The following is a 14,532-nucleotide window of genomic DNA, read 5'->3' as shown; positions in this document are numbered from 1 at the left end:
TTAGGAACACTTTTCACATTTTTTATGGTTGGAAAATCAAGAGAAGAATAATATTTTTGTGACACATGGAAATGGTATAAAATTCAAATTTCAGAGCCCCAAAATAAAGCCCTGTTGAAACACAGCCAAGTTCTCTCATTTACATATGATTTATGGTCACTTTTGCACTGTAACAGAAGAGCTGAGGAGTTGTGACAGGGACCACAAAGTCTAAACTATATTCCAGAAAGAGATGGTTGACTCCTGACCTGAACAAAGTGTTTTTCTTTACATTAAGTCACTTACTTATTTTACATCATTTAAAAAGAAAACTTCATAGCACTTATAAATGGAAAGCTTATATTACCCTAACAGGAAGGCAATCTTACTAAGAACAATGACCACAAGAAGATACCACTTCATATCTATCAGGATGGCTATCTCACTCACACATACACACACAAAAAACAAAACACAAAGCAGAAAAGCTTTGGTGAGAATGTAGATAACTTAGAACCCCTGTACACTGCTGGTGGGAATGTAAAATGGTATAGCCACTAAGGAAAATGGTAAGGCAGCTCTTAAAATTAAAAACAGAATTAGCACATGATCCACCATTTCTCCTTCTGGGTGGGTATGGTACACAAAAGAAATGAAAGCAGGAACTCAAATGGGATGGTTGTGCATCCATATTGACAAGAGCCAAAAGGTGGCAGCACCTCAAGGATCCATTCACGGACAAACAGATAAAAAAAATTACCATATGTACACAAAATGGAGTATTATTCAGCTTTAAAAGGAAGGAAATTCTAATATATGCTCTAACAAGGATAAGCCATGAACACATTATGCTAAGTAAACTAAACTCATCATAAAAGGACATATACTGTATTGATTTCATGTTTATGAGGTAGTTAGTGTAGTCATATAGAGAAAGTAGAATGGTGGTTTGCCACTCAACTGTTCATATAAAAATGGTTAAAACAGCTAATTTTATGCTTTATGCATATTGAAAACAATTTTTTAAAGTTTTAAAAATTCCAACAAAATATGATTAGCTTAAAACAAGGTAGATATTCTTGTATACCTACTACTTGATCTTCCTATGTTAAAAATGTTGAAGAGAAATTCTTAGGGAGACTTTGAAGATTAACAGTGAATCTAGACCCTGTCTCTGATAAAATCCAAATGAAATGAGAAGGGACTTTGTTGTTATATATGATTCAACGCTCTTCGATGTCATGACTGAAAATACGGGGATTCAAGAGTCCCACAGTCTACAAAACACAAACCACGCGTGTTCTCCAGTGATATGTCATAATCCAAGAGTGACCATCCCCACATCTTTGTTAAAAAGTTATTTCTTTATTAGTACAGAATATGCTCCAATAAGTGAAGAAAAGACCTTAACTGGATTAAAGCTCCCTCTTTCACAACGAACTATCATTTTTTAAAAATCATTTTAGAGCCCTACATTATTTCATTACATAATTAAATATATATGAGCTAATGACCATTTTTAAGATCGGCTCTCCTACAGTTAATTTTGGATATCCTAAAGAGAGTGAAATCACAACAATCTTTACCATGTCTTCAGGAAAGTATTCATGTTTTATGAAGCAAGATTTGTAAAAGAGTAAGTAAATATTAACTTGTGATATGGGTCAAATCTGAGGAAGTACTAGTGGTATTCAACATCAACACTCTAAAACATAAGAATCTTAAAAGAGAAAAAAAATCTAGGATAAAAATTAAAAATTAGCTGTAAGGTATGGCTTACTACATAGTTTTGTTTTGTTTTTTATCATCATTGGTTTTATAGGTCCTTCAATTTTGACTTAGTATGAAATACCCACTTCACATCTATCAGGAGAAATCAAATAATTTCTAATAAATGAAGTCTATTCCAATGTTCCTTACGTTGTCCACAGTAAGTTCCGATATATCCCTTCTGGCACTGGCAATGGTCATCTGCACAAGTTCCTCCATTCATGCACCTGACATTGCACTGCTGAACTGCAATGAACAACAGCAAAAATATATAAAAATATCAATCACTGAAATTTTAGTGAGTTATAAAACCAAATATCCAATTCAATGACAACTGTATTTTACAGAAATGTTATGACCCATAATATACTTATTTGTGAGCACACACATACAGCATGTTTGCATTTGTTAGCATTTAAAATAGATAACACTTCCAGTGTTAAAAGAAATCGCTATATGGTGACTGGTAGCACAGTTCCTAGGAGGTGGGAGGATTTGTGTAACCATTCAGGATTTGGGGTCTGAGTGTCTCCTGTATCGATAGACTTAGTACTCACCCTCATGGAGCTAACATTCCCACAGAGAGGCAGACAAAACACAAGTAAACAAACACTACAATGTCATTAGAGGTTGTGACAAGTTCTCCAAAGGAAACTGTGTTATAAAGGAGAATAGCCAGGAGCCAAGGAGAAATCTAGACAGGAGGAAGACCAGACCATTCTCCCGTGCACTTAGGAAGTGGTTTGAAAGAAAAGACTGAGCCAGGCATGAGAAGTACTAAAGAGGAAGCTCATGGGGAGAGGAACCAGCAAGTCCCTCAGATGGTGGAGAGTTTCCTTTATTTGAAAAACTTAAGAGTCACAGGACTATAAAAAGAGTCAGGCTGGGAAGAAAAGGTCTTAAAGAGGCATCCAGAGGCCAGCCAGATAATCCAAGATCTCCCAGGCCATGAAAGGGTTGTTATATCCCAAATGCAAAAGAAGTCATTGCAAGGATTTAAGAGAGTAAAGTGGTGCGATGTATTTTTAAAGGATTCCTCTAGCTGCTCTGTGGAGAACAGATCTAAGAGATTAAGGGTGGAACCCAGAGAAGCCATTGGGAGGGTACTCCAATAGTACCCTCCCAATGGCTAAGAGATGAGGGGGACTTCTCTTACCTCCCAGGTTAAGAGATGAGGGGAACTTAACGACAGGCTATCAGTGGTGATGGAAAGTAGAAGCACTTAAAATATGCTTTCCAACAGAACCCCCAGGTCTGGTTAAAAGAGTTGACACTGAGAAAAGGAGGAAGAAGGTAAAGAGAAACAGTAGCTTAGGCACTGGGTGGAGGAGAAGTGGCATTTGCTGAAGCAAGAGAAACTGGAAGAAACAGATTGTGGGCAACAATGAATCAAATGTCCTGCTACCAAGTTTCAGACATTTACTATGCATTCAAGTGGAGATGGAACCTGTGAATAGGAGGCTCATTGGAGGGATCTATTCTGAAGACAAATACTATGAGTTAGAAACATACTGGTAGTAGTTGAAGGCATCTATATAAATAAATTCATCCAGGGAGTCGATACTGTTGAAAATGCCAAAGTCTAATGAAGAGGATGCTGACCAAAGACTAAAATATAATAACCAGGAAAACACTATGGCCATGGATACTGCATAAGTGGAGGAAAAATAATGTTTCACAAAGAGGGCAAATAATGGTGCTAAATGCCCTGAAGGAGTGGAGTAGGATAAGACTGGCAAAGACAGATTCCTGATGAAAAGGGAGTACTACTCAAGGCCATAGGAATTCCCGGATTCCATATGGAATTATATACCATAAACTGAGGGTTGGCCCAGTCAATGTTTAGCTGCCCAGGGAGAGGATTAAGAAGCTGAACCCGTAAAATTTCTCCAGGATTTTTTTTCCCTGAAGGCATATATGAGTAAACTAAGACAACATTAATGAAAATAAGGTCCAGAATATATTCAAGGCAGTCAGACCAGGAAGGCTCCTGAAAGCACTGAAGGAAATCTGGTAATCTGGGTGGTCAAGAAAGCCTGGATGAATTGGGAAAATGAACTTTTATTTTTTTTTATATATTTTTTAAGATTTTATTTATTTATTTGATAGAGATCACAAGTAGGCAGAGAGGCAGGCAGAAACAGAGAGGGGGGAAGCAGGCTCCCCGCCAAGCAGAGAGCCCCATACGGAGCTCGATCCCAGGACCCTGGGACCATGACCTGAGCCAAAGGCAGAGGCTTTAACCCACTGAGCCACCCAGGTGCCCCAAAGATGAACTTTTAAAGGTTGAGAAAATGACACATAATTTTCAAAGAAAATGAAACTAGAAGTTATGCAGAATTTTCATCAGAAGACAATGACATTGATCATGTAAATCTTGAATCTTCAATTTCTGAGTCAGACAAATTCTCTACTACCTCTTCTGAGAAAATTTAGAGAGATAAATGTTAAAATTTAAACAACATCACTCTGGCTTGAGGCAGATTTAAATTTTTATGTAATTACTGAGCAATTAAATAAATAGTATCTGCTCCTACCTTGTTATAATCTCATCTTAAACAACAGCCTAAAAGATTAGTTTTGAAGAACTGACAGCCCTGATTTGGGTCATGAATAACACAATCCTACTCCACTGTTGTGATATCACAGGACTGCTGAGAGTTAATATGGGTAAAGCAAAGTGAATTAATATATGTAGAGCATCTGGTCAGTATATAGTATTTATTATCATCCCAATCCTCTTATCTTTCTCCTTTGGTTCATCCATGAAATAGGACATGGACTGTAGGATTATGCAAAGGCAATAAACAGAGCCTAGGGTTGGAACCTATACGTTTAGGCATCAGAATACATGAATTCAAATCTATGTTACCCTGGGCAAGTTAGTTAATTCACACGTGCCAAACTCCTTTCTCTGTAAAATGGGATAGTAATAGTATCTAATAGTTTTCATGTGAAGATTAAATAAAATGCTATAGTCAAAAACATAAAACAGTATCTGGCACAGAACAAAAACCCAGTAAGTTATAGTTCATAAGTTATTCACAAAGAATTTCTTTTCCACTGAATCCAGGCACTTTTATTGCAAAGACACATAGCTTCTGAACTAGAACTAAACCATTCTTCTAAATAAAAAATCATTATCCTCCTCCCCTTCAGTTGTTGGTGGCAATAATGAAGCCACTGAAGATTTTGACTCCAAAGATTAAAGGAGATCTAGCTAATGAGGAAAATAATCAACATATATATCCTTGTTAAAAAGGACATTTGGTATTCATTCACAAGCTTCAGAATAATGCAATAAATAAGATCACATCTAAAGAACATACTTGATTTTGATCCACAGGTTGGTGATATTTGGCCACTGGAACAAGTACACATGTTAGGACGGGAACAAAATCCATCTCCACAACTATTTCTACAAATTGCTGTAGAAAGCACAATAGGAAAGCGAAGGAATAATTAGGTAATAAACCACAGTATACAAAACAAGAAAGCTACAGTCAACAACAGTAAACTTGAAAAACTAAGATAAAAAAATACAGGATATGTAATGTCTGATTTCAGATATGCAAAAAAATCACCCATCGTAGACATGAGATGAAGTCTCACAAATATCCTTATGATAATGTGCAAACAAATGAAACTATTTCAAGTTCCACAGTCCTTTAACTCTATCAGTACAGGTCATGTTTTCCACTCAAGGCAGAGCATTTATACATAGAATTTACCACAAGATCACAGTCTGGGTCAAAGGAAGCTAGAAGGACTGAGGAAACACAGAGGTCTACAAAACCTCAGAAAACATAGCCCACTCTGGAAAAGAACTTCACAAGACATAGAAAATATAAAATGGACTGAGGCAGAGACTCCAGGCCCTAACCAGTTGGCCAAGCCCCAGGGGTTCCATGCACATTCCTTCCCAGCTGGTATCTGACCTGCCCCATCATCAATCTTTGTTCTCCTTAATAAATCCCTCTCTCCTTCCTCTAGCCTTTTTTCTCCCATGCTATCACCACAACCTAACCTATATCCTGCTGGTCAGAAAAGCTGCTGCCACATTTTGATGGAGGGAGAGTCAAAGCCTCCTGCAGCTTTGACCTCCAAGGTATGAGGGTCATCACAGCAAAGAATGTTAGGCTCACTGACACAGCACATACCATGGATCCTCAAAATCATTAGTGGAGTGCCTTCTCTCCCATTTTTAGAATCAGTTCATTTAAGAGCCGAGAAATTCATCTCTATACCCACAACTGAATTTTTTATTTGTGTACAAAGCCTATGTGCTTTAATGCTCCACGCCTGGATCCATGAGGATAAGAGGAGAGTCTGGGAACATTCTCAAACTAACTATAAACGTTCATGCAAATGTGCATTGTCTTTAACTAGACAGGTATCTCAGAATTTTCAAAGAGATCAGAGACCCCCAATAATGTAAAGGGTGTGTAGTACAGAAGTGAGCTAACTCAGGGTGCCTGAGTGGCTCAGTTGGTTAAGCATCTGCCTTCAGCTTGGGTCATGATCCTGGAGCCCTGCAACACAGTTCCTTGCTCAGTGGGGAGTCTGCTTCTCCCTCTCCCTCTGCTCCTTCCCCTATTCATTCTTTTTCACTTGCTCATGATCTCAAATAAATAAAATCTTTTTTCATTTTTAAAAAAAATTTTTTAAAAGATTTTATTTATTTATTTGACAGACAGAGATCACAAGTAGCCAGAGAGGCAAGCAGAGAGAGAGAGGAGGAAGAAGGCTCCCCGTTGAGCAGACAGCCTGATACAGGGCTCCATCCCAGGATCCTGGGTTCATGACCTGAGCTGAAAGCAGAGGCTTTAACCCACAAAGCCACCCAGGCACCCCTCAAATAAAATCTTTAAAAACAAACAAAGAAAAAACGGAAGTGAGCTAACCCAGTCATTTTTTTTTTCTTCCCGAAACTGCCTTTTGACATCCACATAATATGACCAGCATCTCCATTAGCACTCCTTATAAATGAAAAGGTCATAGATCATAGTGTGAAGATAGGGAACTAATTTTAGGCAAGAACATGGTTCCTGCCATGGAACTGACTACTAAATTTTAAAATGTGCTACAGTTTCAGATCACCAATAATTTTCCAATGACCATACCCACTAAAATATTGTTTCTTCCAAAGCTCCCTCACCCCAGCAGGCAGACATTTAGTCTAGGCATAGGTAATCTACAAAGTGTTCCTACCCAGGTCCTAAACCCAAGGAAGGTCTCATGGCTGGAGAATGGTCATCCTCAGACAACAGACTCCTGTCATTACCATTACCATAGATTTGAGCTTTATGTCTGTGAGCCAGTGAGAAGACAGAGTGTGAAGGCCCTCACACTCATCCCAAACTATGAGATGCCTCACCTAACTACTTGTCCCTCCTACCTTCATGAAAACCACGAGACCCAGAAATAATGAAAGGAGAGGGAAAGAGGACATGGGGGATAGGGTTTCTCTGATGCTGGGAAAAGATGCCCAGAACAGTAAAGAGGACATAGGATGAGAAAGGTCTGAGGTTGAACTCTTGCTATGCTATGGACCCAATGAAAGTTTAGAAAAAGACCACATAGCTTCGCTGGGTTTTGTTGTCTTCTTGGTAAAATAAAACAAAGAGGTTATAGTGGAGTATTCTAAGCTCTTTTTAGGTTCAAATGCTGTGATTTCAGGCCAACCCTTTCCTATTCCACTGATCAAAATGCACTTCATAGCAAAATTTCACAAATAAATTAATAAACTTTCCCACTGCTTCAAGTTCTAACAAGATTTTTTAAAAAATGAAAAGTGAGAAAGTCAATTCCATTTTTTTGGAAACAAATATTTGCAATTTCAGAAGTACTTCAATGATCTTTGCAGGCCACAACTAAGAACACTAACAACAAACATAGAAACACAAATCAAAATGCATTAGGTTTCCCATAATCTGAGAAATACATTTGTCTTTTATTATCTTCATCTCTTCATGAACCCTGGTCAACACCAAACAGATTAAAATTCTAGAAGGTAATCATTTTTAATATCCTTCTATAAAGAGAGAATGCTGATATATAAATGAAATAATTAGTCTTTGGTCCTCGTATTTGATTTGTATTCTACTTATCTCTTTGTAAGTTGCCTTAGAGCTTTGTCTTTTGCTAAATGGTGAAAATTCAGTAAATATAATAAATAACTTATTATCTCCAGGAAGTCCCAGAATGAAAATTCTTGATTTTGACTTGATAATGCTTTCAGTTTGGTTATTATCTCCACATATTATCATTTTAAATGTCAAAGAGAATTGTACTACTAAATTGAACAGAAAATATTAAAATTCAAAATTTATGTGAGATCCATACAAGAGAATAAAAGGGCATTACATTCCTCTATTTTATGCACTGCTTTATACTCTTGGGTATTTGAATTATCTTTTTAATGTGCTAATATTTTTGTAGATAAACTCTAAGTGCTTGATATAGAAGTGATATATATATATATATATATATATATACATACATATTTCTTGGTGATACAAAGATAACTACAGAATATATGATTTTGAGTTTAAGAATTTTTCTAAAGAGATTTATGATGCATGTAACTTCCAATGTATTTCATAGGTACCCAAATATTTCAAGTAGTAGAAAAGCAGGCTATAATAGCCACCATTGCTCTGAGACTTCCAAAGTTGTTCTTCTAAACAAATAAGGAGCACAATGTTGCTGAAAAACTGTTAAGTATTTAAAGCAGACACTCAGAGGGCCATATACATACGTACATACATATGTATGTACGTATGTATATATTAATGATACACACACATATATGTATTTCTACTTCAAGTATTCTGGAAGGCTCTGCTCTCTGGAATTCCCATTCCACACCAATCCAATAAAATCTGACTTTACGGATTTTCAACACATACCATAAACCAATCCCTTCTTCTCGGCTGCTCTCCAACTCAATAATGGCAGTCACATTCATTACATTCAGTGAGTCAGACTTTCCGCAGTGCCTAAGTCATCCCAGTTAGTATGGCAGGTGTGTGGTGAGTGACAAGCTGTTGTAGGAGTCTAGGAACCATGTTAAAGCAGGCAAAGTATGCCCTACTGGCCTAAAAGGGTAAATACACCCTCCATATATGCCTCACATAGAGGATTTCTGCGTTGGGGAAAAAAGAATGTAATATCTTTTGTTTCTTTTTTACTAAAGGCTTATTATCAGAGGATTTATTTAAAATACTCATGAATCAGTTTAAAGAATACAGTCATTGTTTCCCATTTGTGCCTCCCTACTGGAAATTGTGGCATTTTCAGGGTATAAAAAATTACAAGAAACAAAAGTTTTCACAACACATGAAACTTCACTCCTTTTTAAAAACTGCCATGAAAGGGGCGCCTGGGTGGCTCAGTGGGTTGGGCCGCTGCCTTCGGCTCGGGTCATGATCTCAGGGTCCTGGGATCGAGTCCATGTCGGGCTCTCTGCTCAGCAGGGTGCCTGCTTCCTCCTCTCTCTCTGCCTGCCTCTCTGCCTACTTGTGATCTCTGTCAAATAAATAAAATCTTTAAAAAAAAAAAAACTGCCATGAAATAACATGAAGGGTCTATCTCAAACCCACAAAACCAATAAATATAGAGTCGGAAATGCCACTACATCCTTATTATCCCTTGGCTAGCGTGACTTGCCCTTTTTCTCTGTTCACAATTGCATAATTATTTTTTCCCTAGAGAACATGAAGGTCAATCTAAAGGCAAGACTGGCTCTAAATGAATGTGCTGTCTATGATACCTGGCTCTCCTCCCGACAAGATAAATTTGACTGCTAGATAAATACACGGAGCAGGCCAGTCACACTTTAACTCACGAATTCACAGGCATGTGAAATAAGACATCCCACAGTCCATCACTATGAGTCTGGTAACTAATGACTTCTCCAGTTAGAACTTGTGAGAGCTAGGTACACAATTTGGAAACTAAATAAAAGAATAAAACTTTGAAGGTCAGAGATGCAAACTTTTGAAGCTCTAAGCCTCACACTTTGGAAATCTACAGTACACTATGAGATGTAGAGCCTGTAAATCCTAAATTTAAATATCTTACAAAAAAAAAAAAAAAGGTCAAGCCACTAGGGAAGAGTTCTTTTAAAAATTTTGTTGACCTGGGTCAACTCTAAGTCCTCTGAGAGTTCCTTTCATATCTACATTATGTGGCTGTTGAGATGAAACCAGAGATAATAAAGTGGTTTTGTACAAAGGCCTAAGAAAGCTTGATCTTCAAAAGGCCTAAACCTCAAGCAGTCAAAAGCCAGATAATTTACATAATCACATTGTGGTCTTATCTGGACTCCTTTAGGAAAAAGTGGTTTTGAGTTATCTAGGGAATTGGTGTACTCCCCCTTCAGTTTGTATTAATAGACTCAGAAAGATAAAACTTCCAAGTATCTTTGAAACCTTTATCATTATTGCCCTTCAACAGAGTCTAGAAGCGAAGTCTAAACTTCGATGTAAACCGGCTGCTTCCTCCTTAACACTCAGACGGGTCCCTGTCCTAATTATCATTGCTTTGTGGCCACTGGATTCTAAAAGCAACTGTGTCCCAGACAACTGAATCCAAGAGGTCGGCCCTGACAAGGGGCCAAGCGCGCTGCCCAAGGTGGGACCCCAATCAAGCACTCACGGACAATGCACTGGTTTCCTCCAGGAAGCGTCTTCCATCCCGGGCAGCAATAGGAGTGGAACCTGGATCCGCACACGTTCGGCCTGCGATGGACAAGCAAGGTCACACACACGTAGGGAAGTGTATGGTAACACATTAGCGGTTTTCCCAAGCAAAAATCGAGCGAAAAGATTTCGGGACAACAAACAAACCAAAACTACACTTCAAATTCTTGGGACTTGGGGCACAGACATGGAAGTAAATTGGCTGAATGGGGGAGGGCTGGAAACGTCTAAAACTTGCCTATCATCTGCCTTCCCTTACTGCCTTTTTAAAGGGCAAAAAGAAAACATGGAAACATGTAATTTGCTACTACTCTGGGCTCCGGATGCACAGAACAAAGGAACGACTCTCAAAAATCCTTGCCCTCGTCCCCAAATCCGTCCCTCTTCAATCCATTGTTACTTTGGCCCGACGTGTCAAGGAAGGCGCGTTGGAAGGTGAAGCGCTTGAGTTTGAGGATCAGAGCAAACCCTAAACCCCGCACTCCTTCTCAAACAAAAGGCTCAGGAGCTGCGCCCCCGACGGTGGGGAGCAGGCAGGCTCCACGAGCCCCGACGCGGAGTAGACTCAAGGCCGCCCTCCGCCCGACACTGAGAACCTGTTCCCGCACCGCGGGCACAGTCTGCTCTCTGCCATTCACACCTGGGGGCCTTCGACCCAACCCCCCGAGGGAGGGCTTTTTGCCGGCTGAGCTGCGGAGGAAAAGGGGGAGGCGCTCCTGGGAGTCCTCGGGATTCTGGTGGAGGGGGCCGCGGCTCCAGCCACCATAACCAGGTTCAGGGAGGGGTGGGATGGAAAGCTGCCAAGCTTAGGATCCCCCGCTGCCTACTGCCCACCTACCCTCGAAGCACGTCCTGCTGTCCTCGCCTGCGGACCCGGTTGGCAGCCGCGGCGCCCTCCTCGCGGTACTCAGGCACCGCGAACACGCCTTCAGAGCCCGCCGCCGCGGGTCGGACCTGCTGCGGCGGCGGCTGGGGCCGGGGCGGCTTGGGCGGTGGAGGTTGGGGCTGGCCAGCCGTGCCCTGCGCCCAGAGCGCCACGCAGCCCAGCCACACGAAGTAGGGCTGCAGACACAGCCGCCGCCGTCTTCCCATCGCGGGCGCCGAGAGCGCGCGGACCAGGGTCCGCGGAGAAGAGAGTGCTGGGAGACAAAATCTGCGCGGCCTGAAAAAAGTCAGGGTCTAACAAGCCCTCCGTCGGCTCCCAAGACTCCCTGGGGCTTGGGCTCCCTGCAGTAGCGGGAGCCCCGGACCGAGCGCCGGCCCCCTGGCTGCGGGCGGGACGCGGGCTCTAGCGCAGCGGGCGGCGAGGCGCGGCGGCGATGTGGCCGGCAGCCCCGCGCGGTCCACGTTGCATCCCCCGGGCCACGGCCCCTAGCGACTCCAGGACCGCCAGCAGGCGGGGGCGGGAAATTACAAAAGTAACCCGAGCAGCCGAGGCGTAAAGTTACAAAGAAAGCGGACCTCAAAAGAAAAAAAAAAGGGGGCCTGCACGCAGCTCCTCGGCGGATCCCCGTGCGTTCCGGGAACAAATCTTAGAAAGTTGCAAAAGTCACCAGGAAGAAGCCGACAAACAAACAAAAGTCGCCCCCCAAAGAAGAGGGTCTCCTCCCGGCTCGCCTGGAGTCCCGCGGGGCAGCGACGCGCCGGTGGCGGCTGAGGAGCCGAGCTGAGGTGTGCGGGGCCAGGGCGAGCCGCCGGTGAAAGGAAGGGCAGGAGGCTGGACGCCGGGAAAGATGCGGCGGACGAGGGCGCGGCGCGGGGGTTTTGAGGCTCGGCGGAGCGTGGGGCGGGCCCGCGGGCGGCGGCTGTCAGTGGGGGCTGGAGCGCAATCGTCCACACGTGGAGCGCAGCCTCGACCCAGGGGCCGACGCAGAGTGGGCGGAGACAGAGTTAAGGGGCGAACGGGTGGGGAGGAACAAGGGGAGCTAGGGGCTGGGGGAGGGGAAGAGGAAGGAAGGGGGTAGGGTGAAGGGAGGAGAGAGGACTGAGATTGGGGAGAAGGGGGGCAAGCCTGAGAGGAAGACCAGGGCTGGAAGAGGCGCTTGGAAGGAGGGACTGGCGAGCCCGGGTGCGAGAGGAAATGAGCGGGGGATGGGGGCGAGGTTAGAGCGAGGAGAGAAGTGGGAAAGGGGAAGGGGGGCCCGGGGCCTGGGGGCCGGCTGGAGGGGCGAGGCGTTAGTCGGCTTTGCTTCCCGTCCCCCTCAATTGGCCGCTAGCTCTGTTTTGACTGTACAAAGCGAGTAGACGACGGGGGAGGGGGCGGTTAGGGACCGGATTTGGGAAAGGAGGCAGGAGCCCCTTCCCCTCCCCCTCCGCCCTTGCCGGGCCGCGGACCAGGGACGAGGGTCTCTAAAAGCGCTAGGCTGGGCTGGACCCGCAGCTGAACTTCCCCTTGCCTGGCAGAAAACACAGAGTTGAGGAGGAGAGCGGGTACTCCCGAGAGAACCTAGACCCAGACCCGGGGTGGGGGGATTCTCAGCCAAGCAGGAATAGAGACTCGCGCGGGACTTGGCTGCAGCCTCAATCCAAGGAGGCCCGGCCCTCCCCATCGTCCTCCTACCCCCACCCCAGCCCGGCATAGGCGTCAGTCAATGGGACCCGCACAGGGGTCGGGCGTTTCCAGATTGAAATGCGTCCTCCACCTCCAAGAGGGAGCTCACGCGGCCGCGGGGGGCCTCGGCTGCATGCCTGCACCGCGGTCCCGGGTAGTCCGCGCAGGGGGTGTGCGTTCAGAAGTGTCCCCTGGCACAGCTCTGTCGGAGTTTGCAGCTAGAGAGGAGTTAGAGCCCCTGAAGTGGCGGGGAGGGACGGCGGTAACGCAGAGCTGGTAAATGGGTCTTGCGGCATATCCTTGGTTCTTGGCTTGGACTCATTAATGATTAAGCCCTAGCGATTGGTGCATCCAGGCTGGCGACCTGCCCTCTGAACCCTAGAACTGCCTCTGTGTTCACCCGCCTCTGGGGTCTTCCTTTATGGCCCTGCTTTCATGAGGTCTCTGTAAAGCCCTGGTCATCTCTTAACCCATGGCACTGCATAATTAAAAATCAAACATCCCGGGGCACCTGGGTGGCTCAGAGGGTTAAGCCTCTGCCTTTGGCTCAGGTCATGATCTCAGGGTCCTGGGATCAAGCCCCACATTGTGCTCTCTGCTCAGCAGGGACCCTGCTTCCCCTCTCTCTCTGCCTGCCTCTCTGCCTACTTGTGATCTGTTAAATGAATAAATAAAATTTTAAAAAAAATCAAACATCCCTGAAAATTAAGGCTAACCATCCAAACACAGTTTAGGAAACAGTACAAGAGAGCAATGTCTGGATTATTCAGGCCTAGGGAAATTTACTATATCTATACCTGTATCTGTATCTTTATCTGTATCTATATCTATATTCCCCACCTGAATTGCCCAGATGTGCTATTTGGCAGCCAAAATTCTCTGAGAACTGGCATAACTCCCTTCTCTACTTTCCAAGTATAGTCAGACAAAGAGTCTGACTTACAATATCCTCATAAGGCCTAAAAAAAAAAAAAGGTAGAAGTCACGTAATTGCAGATGAGACACCAATTTGTACAAATCTGAAGAAATTAAAGACAGTAATAGAGATATTTGTCAAGCACTTGTGCTTCAAACAAATAAAACCATTTTAACTAAAGGAACTAAATAAAGTATCTCCTGACTGAAGGCTGTGTTTTAATTATACTCTTTAAAACATTCAACCTTCTTAAATGGGTTTTTGTTAATACTTATATGGCTTCAGGGTTCATTCCTGTCTGTCACATAAAATTCAAATGCTCTAAAATTGCATATGCATGTATCCTTTGACTCAACAATTCAACTTCTAGAAATGTATTTAAAAGATATGCAGGCAAAAGAAATGAAACAATGAATGCATTCGTCTCTTCACTGCAACACTGTCTGTCATAGCAAAATATTAGAAACACAAAATATCCCATCAATAAGAAAATGTTTGAATACATTTTAATACATTCAGTGAAATACTATATAGCTATAAAAGTGGGATGGGGCATCTCTGTATAGTCCTATGGAGTTATCTCTAGATTACACAATTCAGGGTTTAGGGGC

At 43.1% G+C, this 14,532-nt stretch overlaps 1 protein-coding gene across 1 annotated transcript in view; it reads right to left on the bottom strand.

The window, feature by feature from the left end:
• FBN2 (fibrillin 2) overlaps positions 1 to 12,315 on the bottom strand; it is a 247,924-nt gene extending 235,609 nt beyond the window's left edge. The window contains exons 1-4 of the mRNA XM_082723375.1: positions 11,293 to 12,315; positions 10,411 to 10,493; positions 5,079 to 5,177; positions 1,900 to 1,995 (exon numbers count right to left, since the gene is read on the bottom strand). Of these exons, the coding sequence (XP_082579501.1) occupies positions 1,900 to 1,995; positions 5,079 to 5,177; positions 10,411 to 10,493; positions 11,293 to 11,546 (532 nt within the window). The 5' untranslated portion in view covers positions 11,547 to 12,315. The remainder of the gene's footprint in view (positions 1 to 1,899; positions 1,996 to 5,078; positions 5,178 to 10,410; positions 10,494 to 11,292) is intronic.
• Between the last annotated feature and the right edge of the window lie 2,217 nt (positions 12,316 to 14,532).

Source organism: Mustela nivalis (genome assembly GCF_964662115.1).
Source record: "Mustela nivalis genome assembly, chromosome: 3".
In the NCBI taxonomy this organism is placed as follows: Eukaryota; Metazoa; Chordata; class Mammalia; order Carnivora; family Mustelidae; genus Mustela; species Mustela nivalis.
Note: the sequence above shows the minus strand (reverse complement) of the source record. Positions and strands in the feature narration are given on the sequence as shown.